At 44.8% G+C, this 25,061-nt stretch overlaps 1 protein-coding gene across 1 annotated transcript in view; it reads right to left on the reverse strand.

Annotated features, from left to right (window-relative positions):
* SGPP2 (sphingosine-1-phosphate phosphatase 2) overlaps window positions 1-25,061 on the reverse strand; it is a 78,325-nt gene that overhangs the window by 28,779 nt on the left and 24,485 nt on the right. The window contains exon 2 of the mRNA XM_081142714.1: window positions 15,132-15,290. Within this exon, the coding sequence (XP_080998840.1) occupies window positions 15,132-15,290 (159 nt within the window). The remainder of the gene's footprint in view (window positions 1-15,131; window positions 15,291-25,061) is intronic.

The following is a 25,061-nucleotide window of genomic DNA, read 5'->3' on the forward strand; positions in this document are numbered from 1 at the left end:
GGGGCCATGGTGCTGATGGATCGATCACGAGCCTGGTTGAGGCCAAAGGTCAGTACCAATGAACACCTAGCTTTTCAAGCCACCACGGACTCTCCTAGTGCATGTGGCCAGAGCCGGATCATTTCATGCTGGAGAGAGACAGCTTTTCAGGTTTCAGGTTTAAGGAGCTGAAGGTTGCCTCCGCGGTGATTCAGCCTGCAATCTAGAGAATTCGGAAAAGACCTGCACGGTGGTCAGAAAACAAATATACGAAAGATTTGTTTCTGGAAGGATTAAAGACTCCATGGAGTGAAGCCATGCTACATCATCCACGCCAGGTGAGTCACGGTCAACGGCGGCTCAGGGGCTTGCCTGGCGCGTGACCCGCCAGCTGTACCGCACAGTAAGAAACTGGTTCTGTGGTGCCGGCAACCGGTGCCGCAACCTGCAGGGATGAGAACCACTTCTAATCATGAAGACGGTGCTTCAAAAGCACTTGACCTAAGGGTCCTTGTTTGAGAAAGTTCAAAGGTTAGGGGCCTTCTGTCTGTCTGGATTAGGTTTCCTTCACACATGGACGTGCCCAAATCTTCCCACTTCTCTTAGTTCGCAAATAGTTTACTGTTGAACTAACTGGTGATAAGAACAGTAAAGGGTTATTCCCAGACCCTCAGGTCTAAGTGTTCTCGGTCTCTAACTATGGCACTGCTGGCTGCATTTCCTCGGGCGGCAGTCCATGAGCAAATTAAGTTAGCAGTTAAGAGGTTGGGTGGAAATGGAGAGCTAAGGAAACGCATATGGAGAAAAACTCAATATGCAGGCTAACAAAATTATGGGAGCCATAATCACAGGATGTAGGGAGGAAAATTCACTTATGACAACGCAGATGATGTGAGTCTTTGGTGAGGGCACCCTGGATACACAGCTACTCAACTACTGTGGGGAACAGCCAAGTGGACTCTCCTATTTCTATATACAACATCTATTATCCGTTCTCAGTCTGATGTCACGGGCTGAGCTATCAATGCTGGGCAGAGCCAATACTCATTTCAAACAACTGTCAACAAGATGACCACAAACAAGGGTGGCTACCAAGTCTGTGTGTCCAAATCAGTGCGAAGTCTAAAGACTCAATATGTTATCTCCACAACACCCTCAATCAGATGTGTTTATCAACACTCCTATTTATTCCTCACTGTGTGCCTCCCCCCAACTTTCCTGGTCATCACTTCTCTTCCTTCCGAATTGAAAACAGGACCTTCAGCCCGGCCAGGCAGGCTCAATGGTTGAGCACTGACCGAGGATCCAGGAGATCGCAGTTCAATTCCCTGTCAGGGCACATGCCCAGGTTGCGGGTTCGATCCCCAGTTGGGGGCGTGCAAGAGGCAACTGATCAATGATGACTCTCATCATTGATGTTTCTCTCTCTCTCCCTCGCCCTTCCTCTCTATGAAATCAATAAAGATATTTTTAAAAAACCAAAAAAAAAACAAAAAACAGGACCTTCAGGCGAAAGTTAGGATCCACACTGTCATTACATCACTGCTCCCCTCTGCCACCATCACCATCACCAGAAACCAAAACTTCACATCTCACCTGCGAAAGAAACTGGCCCTGGTCTGAGACTTAACCTCTCTCCCGGGAAATGTCTAAACCTTGTGACAGTCTCTTCCTTACTGAGAGAGAACTCGAAGCCCTGAAGTGCGGGGCAGGGCCCATATCTCAGGAAGAAAACTTCTCGGCGAGAATGACTGCATGAACAGGCCCCTTGACCCTGGGGTCAATTCTGCCTGCTGGTAACATCCTTCTGCCTACCAAAGGGTGCAGACACACTCGTGGTCAGGCCCTCATTCCTCAGGCCCTGGTCTAATAAACCCTGTGGAAGGGCCTGTGTGGGGATAAATAACACCAACTTTTAGAGCTCAACCAAAAAAATGTCCCCTCTTAAGGTGAAACAGTCTAAGAACTAAGATTACACTACAGTTGACAAGGGCTGTAGACATGAAAATATCTAGCCCGTCAACTCCAAAAGTCAAGTTTCCTTGTTATTTTGGCTGCAGTCATGACTTTCCTCTGGAAGACAGTCTTTTTTCCCTTGTCCCGCCTTTGCTGCTTCCTCCTTGTCAGGGGCAGGAGGGCTTCATCGCCAGGTTTCTGCCAGGCAGACAGGAACTGGTCCTCCCCTACCTTGGGATTACATGAGTCTCCTCTGAAGAGTCAGTCTTTGAGTAGAAAGGGACAGGCGTCCCCATGGGTCCCCTGCCTGACGCCTGCTCACTGCAGGGAGCAAAGGAAGGAGGTTGGCCAGCATGGGCAAAGTGGAGGGGAGAGCAGGGCGCCACCAATGTTCCAGTTGGCCAGTGAGTGATTAACTCGAACGCTATTAGGAGGGGCTGTCGATCACAGTCAGAACCTCCCCAGCAGGACTGAGGGGCTATAACCTCCTCGTGACCCTTTGTCATGAGCAAGGCTTGACTGGAGCCTGCCAGCGCCTGCCTTCCCGGCCAGCAGGCAGCCTCCACGCTCTTCTCTCTGCAGACTCCACAGCCCACTCCAAGGCTGCGGCCCACGGGATGGTGGACAGTAAAGCATTTTCACAAAACCACTGTTGGATGAAGTGTCTTACCAGATTTGAACCACGGCAAATGCTTTCTTTTAAAGATGGAGAAAAACCAACACAAACATGGCCTCATACTTTCCAAGTCTAGTTTTCTTCTTAAAAGGCTTGCTGGGCCATTTAGACTTCTTGAGCACATTGGTTTCCAAATGAATACAGAAATTAGACAGACTGTTGCTAGATTTCAAACATTCTAGATTTGCTATAACAATTTAAACGTGAGTCATAAGTAAACAATAAGTCAAGTCAGCCCTCTGCCCAAATGCCACCTCCTTGGAAGGTCTTCCCGACCAAGGACCTTACCTAACACAGCTGCCTGTCACCACTCTCTCGTACCTGCTTTTATTTTTCTTCATCCAACTTTGCCCTGCCTGCATTTAGACTATAAATGTATTTTATTGGCCCCAAGCACACCCCAAGTGGGTGTTCTGTCTTGTTCAAGACCCAGAGTCTGGAACTGTGTCTGGCTGGGTCAGCTGGGAACTCCCGCCCCCAGCACCTCACCTGGCTGGCTCCTTCCATTCTTCGAGCCGTAAGTAAAATGAAACTGACACAAGGGGCTCTTTCCTGGCCACCTTCCTTAAAGTAGGTCTCTGCTCTCACCCTGTGGCCTGAACAATAATCATACCAGCTTTAATTACTGTGCTGATTTACTCATTACTGTCTGTCTTGCCTACAACTAAACCCCAGGAGAGCAGGACGAAGTCTGTCTTATTTACTGCGTGATCCTCAGCACTTAGCGTAGTATTTCGTAAAAGGCCCTTGCCAGATGTTTGTTGAATGACTAAAAAGTTGTTACTCATCAATCACAAGGTAAGAAAGAGACCTGATGCTCTTTTTAAAAAGCAAATAAAATCTGGTTTCTGGTTCAAAGATTCCTCAGTAGTTGAGAAATGTATAGAATTACTACTTTCGTGAAGGAAAAAAAAAACACCTGACAGACTCTTGACCAAATTTGTGTCCTACCGGGGCCGCTGGGGAACAATTCCATCTTTAAAAGACCTCTAGGAACTACCTTAGTAGTTTGTAGATTTTTCTAGTGTACCTTTAGCACCCTGAACTGTAATTACTTCCTTACAGGTCTGTCCCCAACGGGGGGGGGGGGGGGGTGGCGGGGGCAGCTCTTAAGTCATCTTTGTAGAAACAGCCTTTATTTTTTTCATCACTATTTATACCCCTATACCCTCTCCCCCTCCCTCTACGCCCTTTCTCCCCGAAACAGCCTGTATTTATTTTACTCAATAATTATTCATTGAATTGCCACTAGGTGCCGGGTTCAAGCAACAATGCAGAACCACCCAGCAGGGAAGGCAAATACAGATTCAGGGTGGCTTGTCTAGATACAACGTCTGTGCTGAGACCTAGCAGCCAGGAGCAGGTGAGACCACGCAAGGTGGTGGGACCCTGGGAAGGAGCATGGTGTGTCTAAAACGCAGGGACTGGGGAGGGACTGGGGGTGGGACACTCCATCAGGAGGTTCTGGGGCTCCAGGGAAGAGAGCGGGCAGGAGGAAGGAGGAAGGTAGAGTCAGGCAGAGGGCCGACTGTGGAAGATAAGCTTAAGGTGCTTGGACATTCATGTGCTTTAGAGTGGTTCCCGGCCACCTTTGCATTTGCATAGGTCACTCTACATGCTGTGCGGAGGAAGCATGTGAAGGTGGTTAAGCATAGCTAGAAGGAGGCCGGTTAGAAGGTTAGAGTGAGAGAGAGAGATGGTGTAGGCTTGAACTGAGGCAGTGTTTCCGAAAATGTTGGAAATACAAAACTACTGGTGCCCATTATAGAATAAAAATCTGTACACTAAGTGAATCGATGCGCAAACCGTGGCTCCCTGGAGAACTAGACTGCTCACTGCTTCAGAAAACAGCAATCTGAGAGGCGAGGGCCTAATGGACATGGACTGTTTTTGGTGGTGTTTGTTGGTTGTATTCATTTTGTAGCTTTTCTGCTTCACACCCCGTGTTAAGGGAGATCATTTAGATGTTTTAGTTTAAAAGTCCTGCTTTTTGGATCTACCAAGCTCATGAAAAAATAAGAGTAAACAACTCACTTATATTGGTAAATAACTTCAGATTTACAGCTGTGGCCAGGACTCTCAGAGATAATTAAGAATCTAATGTAAAATATGATGCAACTCCTTCAATAGCTATAACATCTAGTATATAACTTCTAAGATATACTACAGGGTGAAAAGAACATTGTATGACTCACTATTACTTGTTACATTAATGTCCCTGAATTAATCGGTATATAAACACATATTTGATGGATTTAATCAGTAGCCTAGGTGTCCTAATAGAATTAAGAGGAATTTTCCAACTATTATTTTAAAATACTATAGCACTGCCCAGCCAGCATGGCTCAGAGGTTGAGCAACGACCTATGATCCAGGAGATTGTGGTAAGGGGATCCCTAGTTGGGGGCTTGCGGGAGTCAGCAGATCGATGACTCTCATCCTTGATGTTTCTCTCTCTCTCCTCCCCTCTCCCTTCCTTTCTCTGAAATCAATAAAAAATTAAAAAAAAAACACAACAGAATGGACAAGTGTCTACCTTTGACACTTAAAAACATTTAAAAAATAAAATGCTATAGCACTCCTTAGCACCCATATTCTGTGCGAACTATTCATTCATTAGAAACAGTAACATCACAAGGTGACTATCTAGGCACAGCTGAGAAAGTGGTTACTACACAGCAAACTCTCAGCGGTTCTCATCAATTCTGGGAAAGCCAGCTCTAAAACATATAAAGTGAGAGAAAATACATTTCACACTTGGCCGCGGAAGGTGCTTCCGTGTTGCATTTGAATCTAGTTACATCCATGCGTGGGCTTCGGCGTATAAAAAGGTAGGGAGTGGCTGTGTGAGCCGCCTTTCCCAGGTGTACGCTAACATCAGCCTCAACGGAACAGCTCCTTCCTCTCTTGCTCTCTGTAGGCTGCTCTGGTTAGAGGAAGGATCCAAACGCCTTCCTGAGGGATTCTGCAGGACAAAAGGCTGTGTTGCACTGGGGGGCAAACGCAAAGTAAATTTTGCCACAACATGAGGCTGGAGAGTGAGGCCCAAGGTGCAGCCGTGCAGAGAGGCTCTCTGGGGTGGAGTTCTCTGTGCTCCTTTGTCAAATAAAACACAAATCTGGCCTCGGGCAAGGAGAGACTGAAAGGATCGTCGCCAGGGGCCAGAAGGGCTGCTGCAGTAGGGAGACCCCCCTGACCGTGAGGTCTGCACGGGTCAAACAGAAAGGCTTTTCTTCATAGGGAGGAGCGGAGGCCAGAGAGATGCTCCCCGAGCGTGGGAGGTGGGCAGGACAGGAGATCAGGGCACGTTCCCCCAAACCAGCTTATTCTCAGGGGGGCCGCAGGTAGGGCTGTGTGCTGGCTGGGGTGAGGGTGGGCCAAAGGTCAGGGGCTGGGGATAGAGAGCAGCTTACCTAAAGTTTGCTCAAGTCAAGGTAGAGGTATTTTGTCCAGATGGGCCAGTGGGGGCCAAGTTTACTTAGTCATTTATATGACAAAGAATGGGAATTGGAGGGTAGGTGTTTGGCCTTGTCACAGGTAAGCGGGGGAGAGGGGACAATCTGTGAGTTTTGTCTAAATCATACAGGGAAGGGTGGTTCCTTGTAGTAAGTCACTTCCCAGATGGCAAAAGGGTGGAACCTTGAGGGTTTCTGTTTCTCAGGAGTACAGGGCTCAGGTAAAAAGCCCTAGAAATATGTCATGTTATTTAACAGTTCGCTTTAGGTCATTATTGAACAAATATATAAAGATGTATATTCAATCATTCATTCCTTAAACATATAATTACTGAATGTCTACTGTGTGCTTGGAGCTGACCTGTTCTACACCTTTATGGAGCATTTTGGGGTAAGGGGGGGGAGAGTGTCTGAGATAATTCAAATGAAACAGGTTAAGGGCTGTGATGGGGAAACATAGGAGTTATAAAAGTATCTAGGAAAATTTCTTCTGACCTGTTTTTCAGTCATCTGACTCTTCAGCTATGTAAAACCTACTCTGCAATCCCCTCCATTAAATTTTTTATTTCAGCTTTTGTAATTTTTCATTTTAAAAGAATTATTTTAATGTGGTAAATTACTTTTTATAGTTTCCTATCTCTGAACATACTTTCTTTCAATCTTGTCTTTTATGAAGAATTGTTTTCTCAACTGTGACATAATTTTGAATGTCTACAACTCTTTTAACAATAAAAATTTAAAGTTACATGGTTATTAAAAAAAGGATCATCTTCCGTCCTTTCTTTTATGTTTAAGCCAAGAGCACATTGAGCGCTTTATCTAATCAGGTTCTGATTTGTAGGAGGAAATGGAGATTTAGAAAGGGCTTTGGGGAAAGTACTTCAAGATCAGCTCTGACATTAGTAAACCCCTCCAGACTCTCAAACCATCAGCATTGCTGAGGTTAAGGACAAGCTGAAGACAAGCTGCCAGGCGCTTTCTGAGACACTGACACTAGGCAAAGCCAGAATTTCCAGCACTGAGAGAAATGGGGCAAACTTTTCTCTAAAAGAAAAAGCCAAAAATGCTGGCCTTTACCAAATGTTTTAACATCTTTAAATCCTGTTCACATTTACCCAGTATATCTTATAGTGCCTATTTCTCTGTGAAAATTAATAAAGGAGACTTAAGCCAAGATTGGAGTCGGGAGGGCCTGGAAGGGGCTTTCACGTCCTACCACTCATGCCCCAAACAGGAAAATTCCTACCTTGCGCCTCCAACAGACAGATGTTTTCTGCTCTAATACTATTTTTCCTTCCCCTGGCAATGACCCAACCAATGAAAAGCCATACTTTCGAATTCCCAGTCTCCTCCAATAGGCTCTATGGTTATCACAGCTCCTCCCAAATTCCTCTTCTCTATGAAAGGACAGTCTTCTCCTTTGTTCTCCAGACTGGCCTATGGTTTTGCCATAACTTGCATGTCCTGAATTGAATTCTCTGCTATTCCTGAATAAACACATTTTTGCTGATAAAATAACTTTTATTTTTAAGGTCAACATCTTTGAACTTGCATTAGGGGTGCATTTTCCCATCTATGCATATTTTTTCTACATCTTCCCCCTACAGTCTAGTCTGTGGGGTCCTTTCCAAAGACTCATTTGCTCCAAAGAGACTCTTTCTTTTAAGCCTGACGCAGTACCATGAAGTAGAAAGAGGGCTGGACTGAGAATAAGGTCTGGGTGTTGTTAATATCTCTTCCTTAATTTCATATGTAATGCAGGAATTAATAGCTTACAAAATTAAGGAGATAAGAATACATTTGGAAGTACTATGTTATCTGTGGAGTTGGATACTTTAAGAAACAATACCTAACAAAACCTTAATTTTAGGACCAATACCCGACTCATGGAAATCATCTTTCCTACTTACATGCTCCCGACATCATATGTTAAATACAAAAATGCTACAGAACCTATTTCTATAGCGTTTGCTTATGTCCAGCTGTTTTCACAGTGGAGGTGAAGAGCTGACAGGAGACCAATTACATCTGAGTACAATCTCATCACCCTAAGAGGCAAGAATGTTTTACTCTTTTCTTTCAGATTGTGCTATGGTGCATCTAGACTTAGCGTAGGAACGAGGCGTTGGTAATAACAACAATGAACTATGTTTGTGGTTACAAGACCCCCAAACAATACAGTGGAGACCTAGCTTGATGTGTCTGCAAGAACACAAGATTCAGAAGGTGTTTTAGGAGACGCCTTCAAAAGATGACTAAGCTTGCCTTCTGGCTTATGTCAACATTTAGTGTTTAAATGCACATCATCTCAGAATTTCAGGTAAAAAACGTCCAGGGGACCTCGAAAAAATATTTAACATCACCTGTGTTTTTATTTGGGTATCCATTCACCTAGGGTTTCCTAGGTGAATTTCCATCACAAAACCTCTGTTCCACTTACCGGGCATTTTTGCTGAACTGGGGCCCATTCCATGCATGGCTCTTTATATTTTCATCTTAAAAGTGACACTCTAAAAAGGCTCTAGGTGGTTTTATATCTTTTGTAAATTTTCCTTAAAATATATTCCTTACAAATGTATAAGGTTATGCAAAATTAATACCCTTAAGAGAGCTAGATAACAGATTAGCACACCTTTAACCATCCTGAGGCAGCTATAACATTAAAGATAGGCACCTGGGTTTTCTAAAAGTCAGCCTCTTAAGTTTTAATGCTTTAATCCTTTCAATGTTAAAAGACACACCCTTTTGATTGCCCCCTAGGGCAAAATTTCAAACATGCTTTGTAGATCAGTAGCCTTTTTTTTTTTTTTTTTTTTTAAATAGGCACAAAACCCAGTCTTGTGCTTTCTAAAAGCTTTCTACAGTACAAATTTAAAATATATATATATATCTTTATTGATTTCAGAGAGAGGAAAGGAGAGGGAGAGAGAGATAGAAACATCAATGATGAGAGAGTCACTGATTGTCTGCAGCCCGCAACCAGGGCATGTGCCCTGGCCGGGAACAGAACCCTGATCGCCTGGATCCTAGGTCGACGCTCAACCGCTGAGCCACGCCCGGCCGGGCTACAGTACAAATTTGTTTAAATTTCTGAACCCAGCCAACAGGCAAAGCCTCAAAGAACACTCAGTTTGTTTGGCATGCTTACCCGAGTGAGCCACCATCTTCTTTTCACTTTTTAAGGAATTCTAATTAAACAGTCATGGTGTGGTCTTGGTTGGCTAGAGAAAGATGGAGGCTTATCAGTCCATTCCCCTGCATCCATTCTCTCCTGCTAAATATTTTCCCTAATTATGAAGGCCAACACTGAAAATTGCTCAGCCTTTATTTCACATAGGCCGGGTTTAAGCAGCCCGCCTAGGGGTGTGGTCATCCCACTGGCAGCCCTAATACAGGTGTGCTAGCGATTTCGAGTTAAATCCAGAGTTTCATCTCTTCCTTTGACTGACCCTTCTGTTATGGCCTAACTAAAGACATCAGCTCTCGGATTCCACTCATTGAGTTTTTAGTTGTTTACAGTGATGATATATGGAGCTTTTTCAACCAAAGAGGCCAAGCACAATTCTCAAAAATTGAATTGGTGGGTGGGAGCAATAGAGGTTAGCCATCTGAGGCAAAATGGCACCGTGGAAAGAAAGATGGGTTGGCAGGCAGAACCAGGAGTGGAGACCACCTGTTCTCCTTACTGGGCGTGTACCCTTGTGAAGGTCGCTTCGCCTCTATGGGTTTCAGCTTTCCCATCTGTGAAATGGGGTTCTCGTATGTAAAGCTCCTGGCTTGTAGAGGAGGCTCAGCCAGCAGCTGCTGGGGAACCACAGCCATTCAAGAACGCAGCCTGGGCTGCAAAAGGAATTGACTGGTTTAAAAAAAGCCTGTTACATTTTATTAGAAAATTTCGTCTGAAAGAAAGGTCCCTATGGCCTATTGATTAGCTCATTCTCTTTCCTTTTGTTTCACTAAGGAAGGGGAGAGAATCTGGGACACAGTCCAGTCCAGAGGGTGAAGGCCCCTAGGGACTGACTTGCCTGTAGGCAGTGGGCAGAGAGCAGCCTCAGTCCTTCACCCGGGCCACGCTCCAGCTGAATTCAGAAAGAAACTGAAGTCCCCAGGCTGTGCCCTACAAGAGATGCTCCTTGGTTTGGGGTCTCGATATGACCTGGCAAATGCTTGATAAGGCATTAAAAGCTCCACTACAGTCAAAGGGAAGGGAGGAGGCTAACTGTAAGAGGTGTTTAGTTTTTTTGCATCATTTTAGCAGGTCCAATATAATTTCATCCTTAAAGACATCCTGCCTCCAGGGCCCTGGTGTTTCAAATAATTGTATACCTGGCTAATCTTTAGAGTAATCGCACCTCTATGACATACATTAAGTGAAACATTTAGAAGAGATGCTGGAGGCAAGGGAGAGGAGAGGTGCTGGTCTCTATCTGGGAGGATTACAATTCTGCTCAATCAAAACAAAATACAACCAAAACCAGACCCAATTGGTCTTAGGGGGTTAGGAGTAGAGATAGTAGGTGGGGGTGGGGGGAAGGGCAGGAGAGTTAGGGAAGTGTGGGCACTTTCTCCAGTCATCATCATAAATGAGAGGGTAGGGAATCATTTCTCAGGTAATGATGGTGATAATTAGAGAGATCCAAACTATCCCACCGCAGGAGCCCAGTTTAAAAGGCTTAAAAAAAAAACACCACCACAAAAAACACTACACTAAAACCAAAAGATTTCCTTATTGTGCTTCAAAACCAATACAGTTTGCATAATAAACCCCCTAGAGACATTTACTTAATATTTAACTAAGGCTAAATTACAAGATTCTACTTCAGAGGCGCTGGGCAGAATCTCTGACGCCTAATTCTGTTCCACTCAGCGCGAGTCAGCGAGGGTTACAATCTGGCCATTGTCGAATACTGTTCAAGACTCATTAATCTCAAGCAAGAACCAACTTAACAAGCCGGGCAATCTTTTGAAGTGAACGGTGGTAGTGGTTTAAACAGAGGATTAGGAGATAATCACATTTCAAGTCCTCTTTTGGCACTAAAATTGACCCCAGTCTGGGGGCTGTGAATTGCAGGGACCAGGCAAGCTGTCTTGCTCCCTTCCCTCCGCCTGTCTCAGACTCCTTGTGACACAGCCAGATGGCAGCCAGCCCACATCCAGAGACGCCACTGCATTTTGACATGTTATCACAAAGTTCGCCTCTGAACCAATTTAGAAGACTGTTGTATAAACTAATACCCTAGAATCTGCTGCAGATAGACGCTATCTGGATGGTAGGCACAAGTTAAATGTGAATTTTAGGTCCGCTTTGTATTGCAGGTGTCAGCTAGCTAGCTTTCAACAATCAGAATGTGAGAGGTGTGAAATCCATCATTTTCAACTCGAGCTCCCCAACATGGGTTCCTTGGACTTGGAAGAGTGGGAACAGAAGGACCTGCCAGAAGGAATCTTCTGCTCTTATGGCTTTTTTATCGCCAGCATTCTGATTGTGCTAAAATATTTATATTCACCAAGCGATTAAGCATTTTCTTTTAACATGTCCCTCCAGTTGTGTTGAATACAAAACAGCAAGCAATCTGACATTTATTGAGCAATGGATTGGATATACATCTCAAGTGCCTTGAGCAAGCCTTCACTACTAGGATTGCAGTCCAAGTCTCCTGATGTTCTGCCCTGGCCCACGGCTCTGAGCCCTATTTAATTGTCTATCCCTACCCCCAGCACAGCTGTTTGGACCAGGCGCAGCCACAACATACACTGGGTGGAGGTGGACCGCGTCATGCCACACAAGGAGCCGGGGCACAGTGTCTTGAAACCTGAGTGAAAAATTACAGTGGAAGGCATATATACTAAGGGCTCAGCATACGACATGGCTTATTATTAGTTGAAGTAGTACTGTCCCAATCTATAAAATGATGAAAATGATACTAACCCACTGTTATGAAGATCAAATATGGTAATGAAAAAAAGACAATGAACAGAGACGCCAATGAAAGCAATAAAAGTGTACCACAGAGAGGAGAAACAGTTAGGATTGTGGCGAGCCATAAATTCTGCTAAGCTACTTCAGGCCGCGTGAGTCACTCCGAATGCAACAAGTGATTTTTAAAGGCAATGAAACGTGTTGGGACTTCATCCAATGACAACTGTAAAATTAATATAAAAGTTGACAGGAGGTTTGGCGCTCCTGGATGCAGCTGCCTTCCAAAGACTGCTGGGTGCGAGTAGAGGTTTCCAGTTATGATTCCAAGGCCTGCCCGTGTAACCAACACTGCTTAATTCGCAGCCCTCGAGGAGGCAGGGACAGCTCACTCGGGGACAGCCCTTCCAGGAGAGGGGCTGCCTCCGGGTAGGAAACTGAGAGGAGCCTCCCCCTGTTCCACCCCTCCTTCCTCACCACCCCCCAACATCCCCAGGAACTTCCCTCCCCTTGTCCACCTTCAACACTGGGGCCAAGCCAAGCATCTCTCATCATTGTCTCTGTAGCACAGAGCACACTCCCTTCCTATCAGTCAAGCTCCCTCCCTCTCCCCTCTTTCCCTCTCCTGCCCTCTCTCGTCCCCCCACCCCTCCATACACCCCATGGCCTCCGTTCTCTCACCCAGGAACTGCCAGGACCACACCACTGCCTTACAGATGCAGCTGACCACACAGAACATGTAACTCTCAGCCCGGTGCCTGATGGGCCTGGCCACGCACCCATTTTTAAGGGCAAGTCACAAGTCGCCAAAGCTCAGGAGACAAACTGCATACTCAAAGGTTGTGCTTTCCTTTCTCCGGCAAAGATTTTATTTGCTCACCCTCTGACAAAAGACTGGTAATTCTATCTCAAACAGGAAATCCTTTGCTCACTTTGAAATGAGGGCTCCAAAGCGGAAAATAACAACCAATGATGACAATCAGAGAGCCTTTGACCACTGCCTCCCATCATCTGGGTCCTCAGGAAAAGTTTCCACCCTCAGTGGGGGAGATAACTGGCCTTGAGCTGACCATACACATTACAAGATATTCCCAGGTTATTATAAGTAATTAATGTCATTTGCCCCACTCAAGCACCATAGAAATTGGATTTTTTTAATTCTAATTTATTTTTTTGTATCTCAAAAATAAATTTTGGTATCTCAAAATACTGGAAAGCAACTCAAGCATGGTGGGTCTTTCAAGCATTTTCAGATATTAAGAACAAAAGGAATGCCCTCCCCCCAACTCCTGCAGTGGCTGTCACTGCTCTGCAGGTACAGAGGCTGGATTCAGACAGGGAGGGGGACAATCGCCCTAACACTCACCTTACACAAAGGTGCATATTCTATCTAAAGGGATCCTACTTTTAGGCACAAGCTGGATTTAAGAAGAGGGCTGGCCAGGAGACAACAGAGAAAGGAAAAAGTGGCTTGTAGTTTTAGAGAGAAAGGAGAAAAAAGGAAGAATTTGGGGCCAAATAATCCTAACAGGGAGCCTAGGGCCTCCGTGGTTAGGCTAGAGGCTTCAACCCAGGTCTCATGTGTCTGGACTCCAAGTGTTCCGTGTTCCATTGGCACATAATGTTTTAAAAATAAATGTAAGCCTACGTTTAAAGAGTGAGAGATTGCAAGAAGAAAACAGATCTGGCCGCTCTGGCCTATTTTTCTTCATGGCAGTGACAGGAAGGGCAGAGGGATGGCTGCTCTCCAGGGCGTGGGGTGGTCACACTGTGACTTACAGATACCCCACGCACACCGTGTCTCTCCACCCAGGACTTCATTGTTTTACTTCTCTCCCTTGCCTCTGAGGACCTCCGAGTTTACGGCTCCCGATCAAGGTCATTCTAACTTGTTCTACAAATGAAAAACAACGAAGCCCGGAGTGGGGCGGGACAGCAGCTGGCTTAGGATCACAGCGCTTCTCAGGGCAGGGCCCCCGCAGGAGAACCCCGACTGTCACACACAACCAAGCACCGTGGAGCTGTCTGCAGATTCCCGAGTTAGGAAACCAGCCATGCTGGCATCCCTGTCCCTGAAGCTCCCTCTCCCGCTGAATCACCTATGACCTTAGAATTCGTTGGTCTTGGAGACCCCTGTGCCTTCAGGAACTAGTCGCGATGAAGTACCATGTTTTCAAATGGTGACGTGCAGCGTCCTCTACGGGCTGGCCCGAGCTCTGTGCACACTCTGGACACCTTGGTGGTGATTCTGGGAGGTGTGCAGTATTAACGCTGGCTGTTTCAAGCCAGAACTCGCCCATGCAGCCAGCTACTTTGGTCAGCAAGGTGTTTAAAATTACTTAAATTAACCTAAGTGCAGACACGAGTTATCTCGTGACCCGTCAGCAACGTTAGGACACAGAAATGTGCATACTCGTAACCGGTCAGCAAGGTGTTAACACCACTGTACTGATGAGAAAGGTAAGGCTGAGGACAAGGGCACCCAGGCGAGTGCAGTGGCTGAGCTGCCCTTGGACCCAGGCCCTTCTGACCCCACCGCCCGCATACTGGCAGCAGGCCTTGCTGCCTTGCAAATACCCACCATCTCCAATAACAACAACAGAACTTATTTGGTCCTGAAAAAAGTTAAACAATAGGTCCCGAGTAAAACGTCAGAAAGGGGCTCTACCTCTTGGCCTGGAATTGTCACTGGGTTCCTCAGAAAGGTGCCTGCCTTATGTTTTTGTCTCTCTGCTGTTTCTAGAGTATCGCTTAATACCTCTTGGAGTTATTAGTCATTAGCTTCTGGTGTCAGATTTTGATCCAATTTTACTAAACTGGGCCTCTTAGGAGGATGCACTTCATGGCCCTTTATGGGTTCTCACAAAGGCCGTCTTCCCTGCACATCACTTCTCCCCTCGTCTAGTGTTCCTCAACCATACGGATGTGGACACCAAAGTACACGGAATTTACAGGTTTACTGGGTTTTGCAAACAAAACAAGTTGTATTCAAAGCGTTTTAATTTTTACTGTTATTTTTCCAAAGTAAGCCAGGCAAAAATTCATCTCTAAGTGCTTAAAAAAAGAACATATGTGCAAAGCACTTGAGTAGCAAAGCAGGTAGTTGCTGTAGAAGAAATAGTGACCCATAAGTAATAGTAACACTTACGACCCATATGATGATCAGTCTTCTGGATAAGTAAGGATCAATATTCCACTGAGTGAACGGAAGAAATGTGATGTAGAACACTTCTTGACCCAAAGCAGCTGAAAATCGGAATAGGTAATAGTAGAAATAATTCTTCACAACGTACTTCTGCACATAAGCCTAAAAAGTAAAAGTTAAAAGACTGTGAGTTCATTGAACATGTCACTGGAGGGCAAATTGTGAAACCTCTCTAAAACTCTTGGGTCTCAGTTGCCACGGTATTGCCTCCCCTCTCATTATGGCTTCATTACCACCGATGTACATTGTTGAACATCCATCAACCCAATTTGTCCACACAATCCCAGAAGAAGTTAGTTCTTTATAAAATTAACTAAGTAACATCTAAGACAGAAATATCAGAGAAGACAGGACATTGAAAAAAGAAATAGGGGCAGGATGGAAGGGATAAATGGGGGGGGGGGAGAGGGAAACATCTATAATACTTTCAGCAATAAAGATAAGTTGAAATAAAGAAACGAAACAGGAAGATACAAACAACTGGAAGAATATACCATGTTCATGGACTGGAAAAATTAACATCATTAGAATGTGCATACTACCCAAAGCAATCTATACAGTCAACGCAATTCCTGTTAAAATAGTTTACCTTTTACAATAAAGATAAATTTTAAAAATAAATAAATAAAAATAAAAATAAAAAAAATAGTTTACCTTTTAAATGGAACAAAGGTCAACCCACTACAATGATGGTGCAAGGAAACCAGTAAATACATGCAGGGCCTGCTAATATACACTCCCATTTTCTATCCCTTTCCCCCTCTTAGCCTGGAGTAGGTAGGAGAAAAAAAAAAAAAGACTTAAGGGGGTTAAAACAGGAGTTTTAAATTATGACATATTAGTGATTAGTTAAGAAGTAAAACATGCTATTTATGGTAGTCATAGACTTTATAAAATCAAAGTAAAATGCCAGTGCTAAAAATGGGAAGAAAGAGAAGCAGCCCTCATAGGTCTAGATGTTCTGTTTTATATAAATTCGGAGGTCCTTGAATCGTGGGGGAATTCAGAGAATAAGTTCTATGTATTTATTCTGCACATACTCATTCTGTGCCTACAATGGCCAGAACCTGTGCTGGGTGGCAAGATGCAGATGAGTCAAGCATGACACTTGGGATCAAGGGGCTCTTTTCTGGTGGGGAGAGGGGGAGGGAGCTAAAGAGTACAGTAAACCCTCGATTTTGTGGACCTTGGATATTTAATGGACCAAATTTCCAATCTGTATATCATATGTGAAAATTAACACCCTGTTAATTTTAAAATGCTTTTAACCAAGATTTGCTTACAATGAAATTAATAGGTTATTTTTTGTTATTAATACACTTTTAATAAATTTTGGCAGATAGGCCATGTTGGAAAAAACACTGCAGTAATTTCACTGACATAGATATTATGTATCTACAACTATAGTGTAGATATTTATAATCCAAGCGTCACTGCTGGTAAACAATGTTTGGCGAATGATTAGCACGTGATCACACTGTATCACACGTGGCCATTTGTTCAGTTGCCACGTGGCAGAGTTTCTGCAGCAGTTTTCATGCGTGCAGGCTGATGTTCCCACGTGCGTTAAACCACACCCCAGCCATGTGCATTTCTTTACTCATCAGGACTGGTGAATGCATGAATTACTAGACCTATTCAGTATGAATTTAAAATTACAGTAATACATATAGAAAACTTTTCTGTGACATTAAACTTTTCATACATACCTAATTTTAATTACACAAATGTGTCTACGTAAGTAAAAACAGGTAAGCTAATTTGTCAATTTTTTAACAAGTATTTGGAAAACCTATTTTATTATATAATGGACTTCCAGCTTTAATGGACACTCCCTTACCCAAATTAATCTGTTATATTGAGGTTTTACTGTATAACAATTTGGGGCAATGAATTTTTAAAGGACCAATATTGTGTTTGAGGGCCTTAAAAAAGGCTGAGAGTATGTTATACTTAAAGAATAAAAAAAAAAAAATAGATGACCTTGGAAACTGCAAGAATATAACTGTATTGACGCTGTTGGCTGCCTACCAAGTATGCATTCCTTTCTTTCTCTGAGAGGTTCTTGATTTTATTCCAGCATCTCTTCCTCCCCCCGCCGCCCCCTAGACCTGTGACTCAGGGGGAAGCTGACACTGCCCTCAGCTCCAGAGGGGTATCTGGGTTCGTCTCAACCAGTCACTGTATGTTCAAGAATTCAGCCTCAGGCCAAGCAATGCATGGCACTACCGTGGAGAAAGTGACTAGGCAGGGGTGAGCCCAAGCTGCAAGCTACAAGTTCATCAGTCATCTAAGCGAATTAAAATGGGAGAGAATGGCAATAGATCGACCCTAAACAGGAGCGATAACAGTGCTCAAAATGAATACGGAAGTGTGCAGGGTCATTTCTCTGCCAAGATATTATGATTGGATTTGCAAAAGGAGGTCAAGGGACAGAGAACAAACAACTAAGCGACAAACTCCCCTCCCTCTATTATCTGAGAACTAACCTCTGCAAGTTCCATTTTATAAATGTACCTCCAATAGGCCTGACCTTCAGGCAAACCCTGTCAAGAGCCCCTTTTAGCATAAAGATTACTTTAACCTGCCAGCTACCAGGTACACTTGGTAACCTGCACTGAAGCTTTACAAGAACCTTTGCCAAACTGACAAGGGTCAAACCCCTCCCTTGTGTCATTTCACGGTTCCCAAGTGCTATTGACATTATAAATACTCAGCGACAGCCATTTCCCTACCCTAGAGATTTACCGGAGGCCAAGTTCGATATCTATCTTAATCCTAGTAAATAACTGAAAAGACCTTCAGGGATGACAGCAAACTGCTCTAGTGTCCCATATTACTAATATCTTTAGGCATGCTTTTTACAACTGCTCAGGAATTCTTTTTTTTTTTTTTTTTGAAGGGAGAGCTAAATATTCTCTCAATCTTTCAGGAACAGAAGCAAAGGTAAAATTTTAAATATCAGCCTTTATATGGGACACCCGAAGGATTTTTTAGAGAATATCTCTATATATGTGACTAAATAGATTGAGAGCTATTCTTTGCCTCTAAATTCTTGGGGGTTATATGCCACCTAAATAAAGAAGTACTCACTTTTTTTTAGAACAAGAATCTAGGTTTCCCTTGTAGGAAATCTCAGTGTGTACGACTTCAACATATCTTTGGAAATAAGAATTTCAGTTCCAGTGTCTGTGTTGGTCCCATTGGGAACAATTAGAGAAGAAAGGGGTTAAAAACTGAGGTGGTAGGTAAGGTGAATGGCAGAAAGAGCGAGCTAAGAGGAGGGAAACCAAGGCCCAGGAGTCTCCTTACGCTACACTTCTGTGCACCAGCCTGCAGGGTAGTGTCTCTGGGCACAGACTTGAGGGGCAGGGATTAGCAGCTAACTTTTTAGACAAAAGATAAGGAAGGCACTGAACATTTAGGGGTGGTGGTGGAGAGAGAGTTTTAGAAATCAGATGCTTCTTAGTATGACTGTCATCTGTTGCAAAGCCAAATGAAGAAGTTTCTAGTAAACAAGGGGTGATAAGATGGAAATTACCCACATAGCCATTAGAATTAACTGCAAAATGTCACCGATATTCTCACTTGTGTACTTTATTTATTGGCTAATTTTCCTGAAAGTTAAAAGAAGTGTTTTCACAGGTGAATAGAAGTGTGACCGCAGTCTCCCAATGCCATCCTGCCTTTTTGGTTATACGTTTCTCAAACGCCCATTTTTCAAGTGGGGTTTTTAGTAACTGAACCTGTGGGTCAGAGAAAAGCTGCTCCGTTTTGCTGTTACTAGGGTGTTCCATGTTCTCTGCAAGGCTGCCTTCCATGCATAAACGGATCAGGAGAGGCAGGGAGCCGTACAGACTCATTGCTCGGGAAGAGAAAGAACACAGAGTATAAGTATAATGCCTCTTGCCTCAGCTCTGCTCTGAACACCTGAACAGGGTTTTGTTTTCCAAACACACACCGAGGAGTCCCAAATGCAAGGGGAAGATGGCCAGGTCAGAGCCACGGACATGCTCAGGGCTGACCCAGACAGCAGAGCGAGCTTTCCAATGAGGAAAACAAGAAACCGTTTTTAGTCAAAACAATGTGTGACCTGGGGGAAGTCAATTCGCCCTTCTAGCACTAGTTCAGTGGCTTTTTAATACACAAAATGTTTTAAAGTAGGGAAAGTCCCCTTAAATAAAATGGCACCCCAGGACCTATTATATAAAATAAGACTGAAAGTCTGTCCTAATTGGTCGAAAATGAGGAGGTCACTGGGAGTTCCTATTTCAGGCAGTCCCCCTCCAGGCCCCCTGCCCCCATCCCCACCACTGTCCTTCTCTGGAACAGCCCCTCAGAGCAGGTCAGTCATCAGTTTGGAAACCTCCTACCTTCGTCTCTGCCAGACCTCACACACCCACCACCTCCCTAGAACTTTCCCTTGGCCCCAAGTACACAGGCTATGGATATTCCAGCCTTAAACTCTGGACCAAAAGTCATTGCAAGGTCTTATTACTCATCTCTTTTTGTTCAGGTTAGAGCTGTAAACATAAGTATTTTTCCAAAGGTCAAGTTTGAGACACCCCTGAATCTCAACAGAGCTGAGAGGAGTTCACGTCCGGGAGGCCATCTGCAGCTCTAAGCAGTTCTCTCCAGCTGGAAGCAGGAGACAGAGCTCATCCTCTTGGGCTGAGAGAGATCCAGTTCTATAGGTCCAACTACATACATGAAGAGTCTTACTGAAAAAGAATCCTAAGGCCCAAAGCTCTTTAGTAGGACACACCAACGGCGTTGCTTCAGAGAAGTTTTAGAGACGGAGGGGAAGAAGCCAGTGAATACAGGGTGAACTGACCCCGCGAGCAGAAGAGGCCAGGAGGGGGAGGTTGGGGACTCGGACGCGGGACACGGCACGTCTCGGGCCCAATCCAGGCTGCCCCGCCACTTACTACCTGAATGATCTCAGCAATGCCTTAAGCTCCCAGAGCCTCAGTTTCCACCCCCTGCAAATGTAAATGACACTAGTACATACCACATAGGAAGGTCGGGAAGCTTAAATCAGATCCTGTTGACTGGGTGCAGAGCACACAGCTCAGAGCCTGGAGGAGAAACTTCTCAGTGAGACCTAGCTGCTGGCCACGCCTAATAAGGGCAGCAATGAGGGTTTCCAGAATGTGCTTCTCGAGTGCAGCGTGCACTGGAACCACCTGGCTCTTGTTAACACGCAGACTCTGATGCAGTCCAGCTGGCAGGGCCGGCAGGGCCGAGCTCCCCGCTGATGCCGATGCTGCCGTTTCCAGCCCACGCGCCGCACCGTGAGTACAGCAAGGGTCAAGGATGCCCCAGGGAACAGTTTTTAAACACAAAAGTGAGGCTCTCCGATTTGGTCCTCAGTGCTGGAGGAAGCCTTGATGGGAATTTGAGAGAGTTAGAGAATTCGATCAACTCCCCAGAGTTGTCGCATTGTCACTCGCTTGCCCAGGGTCATTTTTCAGGGTAGGCAACATCGACATGTACTTGGGATTGTGGAGAAAAGGGTATTAGCCAATGGGCTCCAGACTGACAGTCATTTATGGAGACCAGGGTCTCCCCAGAAAAAATACCGTCTGTGGTTGAGGGAATATCCCCAAATCCACAGGATTCAGGACTGCAACTCGGCATTGCCTCGCTCTCTGCTTCTCATGCTCTGCGTTTATCTGCCAGAATTTCTAATCTGGAGCCTGGAGACTGGGAAGGGCACAGCTAAGGAACTTGACGCCTCTTCCAATAAATAGAACCGACAGAGGTTTTGGTCCTGCTACCTCTCTCTGAAAGACTAGGCTTTGGCACAAACCGCACAGATGGAATATTTGTAAAATAAACACTTTGCAAGCTGTTGTATAAGACACCAACTAGCATGTTAACACACCAAGTACAACCCAAGCAATGGCCACACTTTTTTTTTAAATTGAAAATGGCAAATCTTAGGGGCCATGTCTTTGTAGACCCTTCATCCATTGCTACACTTTAGCGGTAGGATATTATTTACTAATATGCTCCCATCACTCTTAATTACTCTTATTTAAAAAAATTTTTTTTAATTGATTTTAGAGAGAGAGGAAGGGAGAGGGAGAGGAAGAGAGAGAAACATCAACTGAGCCTTCAATCTGGGCATGTGCCCCAACCAAGAATCAAAGTGGTGGCCTCTTGGTGCACCAGAAGATGCTCAACCGACTGAGCCACACCAGCCAGGGCTACTCTTATTTTTTTTTTTTAAGTTTAGGAAATCAAGACTTTCCAACCTATAAAATAAATTAAATGATGATCACTTAGAAAGCCTAAGAAAGATTGACAGTGTCCCTTGAAGGGGAAACGCAAGGAAGGAGACTGACTGCACGGGTTTCTTCTTTCATCTTCAAGTCCAGATAGAATTACAGGCTGGGTGAGCTCACTGATGTCTGCTCAGCGCCGGGTGATTAAAATTTCAGGATGGCGAGACTGAAAGTCAATAGAATAAAAGAACAAGTTCTTGGAATAAACGAGCTTGAAGGGAACTTCACATTAATCACTTTCATCTGCTTAGCTGACATCTGTCGGGATCCCTCAGCCTATGCCCAAGAATAAGACGGAGGCTGGAGGGGACTGCACCCAGGGCGGCTTTCATTGCATTTGTTTTGCTGTAGGCTTTTCCACATGGCAGCTTTGTTTTCCTCTGGACAATCCATCAGGTTTCAGCTCATCCTCAGAACATCTGAGATCTTCTTTTTCTTAAATTTCTTTTTTCTTTTTTTTGTTAACCCTCACATGAGGATTTTTTTCCATTGTTTTTCAGAGAGAGAGGAAGTGGGGAGAGGGGGAAAGAGAAAGGGAGCGGGGGGGGGGGGTGGGAAACGATGTGAGAGAGACACATTGATTGCCTCCTGCATGTACTCCCACGCTGTGGGGTGGGGGGCGAACCCACAACCCAAGTATGTGCCCTTGACCAGGAATCAAACCTGTGACCCTTTGGTATGCAGGCCGACACTCTAACCACTGAGCTACACTGGCCATGTCTATCTTCTTTTTTTTTTCCTCAAGAGCCAACTCTTGCATTGGCACCATCAGAAAGGGTGAGCCAGCCGGTACTAAGAATTGTGAGATTCTTGAAATTGCGACAGTGATCCACGGTGGCAGCGACGCTCTACTTGAACCCAGAAGCAGGTCTTACAACTGGACAAAGCACTGCCTCGTCCTGAGTTGGAGAACGCCGTGCCCGAAACTCACGATACCTGATTAGGAAGCAACTCTGGGAATGGGCAGGGGGCCGTAGGACAGCGGTTTACAGAAAGTGGAGGTATGGGCCTTGCTAGAAGAATCTCCTCCACGGACAAGAGCAGCAGCAGTCGACACACAGAACAGAAAAAACCATTCCCCTTTGTAAAGGGGGTGGGAGGGCCAGCTGCCCTTTAAATTCTCAAAATGTCTTAAGAACTTAACTGTTTTTCAAAACATTTGGATCCACTAAAACCTGAAACATATTGTGCGAAACATTCTTCCATTTAATTGTTAAGCCCTTGTGTGTTCAGGGGGATTTTTGCTGCAGATGTTTCTGATTCATTTATATTAACTTATCAAAATGACATTTGGAAGAGCCAGAGGATGCTCAAGAAGGAGTCTTTTAAATTTGCATTCATTAGTTTTAGCCCAGGAATTCCACCCCCTGCCCCCATGCACACACTCAGGTTTGGTTCAGTTCTGCTCTAACCAGGCAGCATGAAGTCATCAATTCCTAAATCCCTTGAAACAAAACAAACACCCTTTTCTAAAACTTTAGAAGGCGCCACCAATGAATGGGTGAAGAGGGTCAAAAGGTACCAACTTCGAGTTATAAACTCAGTCAGTCACGGGGGGTAACGTACAGCACGGGGACCGTACTTAACGTTGTTTTGCATATTTGAAAGTTGCTAAGAGTAAAACATAAAAGTTCTCAACACAAGAAGAAAAATTCTATAACTACGTAGGGGTGATGCAAGTTAACTAGACTTATCGTGATCTTTCTGTAATATATACCAATACCGGATCAGTATGTTGTACACTTGAAACTAATATGATGTTACGTTGATTATAGCTCAACAAAAAAAATTTACACTTTTTAAAAAGGCTCCACTAAAATGTAAGAAAGCTATTCAGACACGTATAAGGTTTTATCCTTGATGATTTTTATGTACAAAGATTGAAAAACAAACACTGAAATCAGACAAAAACAAAACTCAAGTCTGGCTAGTTTGCCACTGAACTCAAGAAGATTTTACCCAAAGGCTTTCCTACGTCCATCTTTTGGGTTTATTTGGGTGAAATGGGCACGGATTTTTTTCACTTGTAATTTCTTTATCCAAGACTATCATGTTGGTAGGTGTGTGTGTACCTGGAGAGCAAAGGTGAAGCAAAAAGGAACCTTCCTGCTACCCCTCCCCACTTCTCAAATCCAGCTCTCTACTCCTCGGAGCTCTCAGGAAATCCAGGACGGGAAAGAGAGCACTTGGGAATGATTTCCCTTTCTTGATAGGCAACCCCTTATCCCCCCAGGGACAGAGCAAAGCAGGGATGGCTGGGACAGATGGAAAGGGGAGGACCTTTTGCTGAGAGGGTCTCACTCTCCCGACACTCCTCCTAAGCTTTGCAAAGCGTCATCAATTTCCGTCACATTTTCAAACCATAGTTTCCTCTGGAAGGCCAGCTCTGGGGAAGTTTAAAGCCACTGGTCACAAAAATAAACGTCGGAAAAGCTTTGAAATTGTGAGCACACACACAAAAGGACATGAAGAAGAGAGCCAGGCTGGGCCAGAACAATGGTCCTCCCCACCCAGCCTGTCCCTGGCACACTCGGATTTCCCTGTGCCTGTGAATGTTGGGGTTTCGGGTTGTTCTTTTTGTCATTTTTTATTTTTTACATTAAACGTGTGGGCTTTTTATGTTACTTGTTTTTTCTGATTATCTGATTAATACTAGTGTTTGTTTTTTTCTGATTCACACATTTTACTTGCAAACATTCGGGAGTTCTAAAAACTATGGGCAAACAAAGCAAAACTTCCCCGTGACCCCACCCGAGACTCAACCCCTTTGAATATCTCCACTGGTCTTATTCCTGTGCGTGAGAGTGTGTGTGCTGGCCTGTGTTTCAGCAAAATCTTACATTTTTAAGTATGGCTGGAACTGACAGAAAGAGGAAGGGAAGAGAGACACTATGCTGAAAGGAACAGCATGAGAAGGATGGAAGCAGCAAGGCGCGTGTTCCTGGAACAGTACACAGTCAGTCCATAGCCTGAGCATAAGGTATTTATAAAGGGAGTTGGACGTAGCAAGGCTAGAAGAGAGACCAGAGCCAGAGAGAGGAGTCCTGAAGGCCATAATAAGGAGGCTGGCTTTAACCTGTGGGTAATGGGGAGCCACTGAGAGTACTGGACCAGGAAGCGACATGATCAGAGGTGTGGTCTAAATGGCCCCACTGTGCTGTCCCTTCTCAGTGATTTCCCATCTTTTTCAGATTCAGGTGTGTCCAAGGAGAGGTCAGAGACAGGCTTCAACATGCCCAGGAAACAACCTCTCACACTGTGCTCCCAGAGGGTTTTACCCACACTTGGCCTCTGCCAGCGGCAGACCGACACGAGCCCGCTGTGCTCCACTCCAAATCCGAAATAGAAGCTGGACGCTGAGTCCCTGTGGCCCATCGGGGCAGACGAAGCGGGCGTGCTTTCTGTTTCTAGTCTTGACTGTGTCATGTGGGATCTGATGATACAGTCACTTAGCAAGAAACCACAGAAACAAAAACAATTTGATGAAACCCAGAGAAAGTGAGTCAAGCACAGACTGCGACCAAATGCCACAGGCTATGCAGGGGCCCACCCTGAACGAAGCCCCAGGCTCTGGGTCTCAGCT

This window comes from Miniopterus schreibersii (genome assembly GCF_964146895.1).
Source record: "Miniopterus schreibersii genome assembly, chromosome: 7".
NCBI lineage: Eukaryota > Metazoa > Chordata > Mammalia > Chiroptera > Miniopteridae > Miniopterus > Miniopterus schreibersii.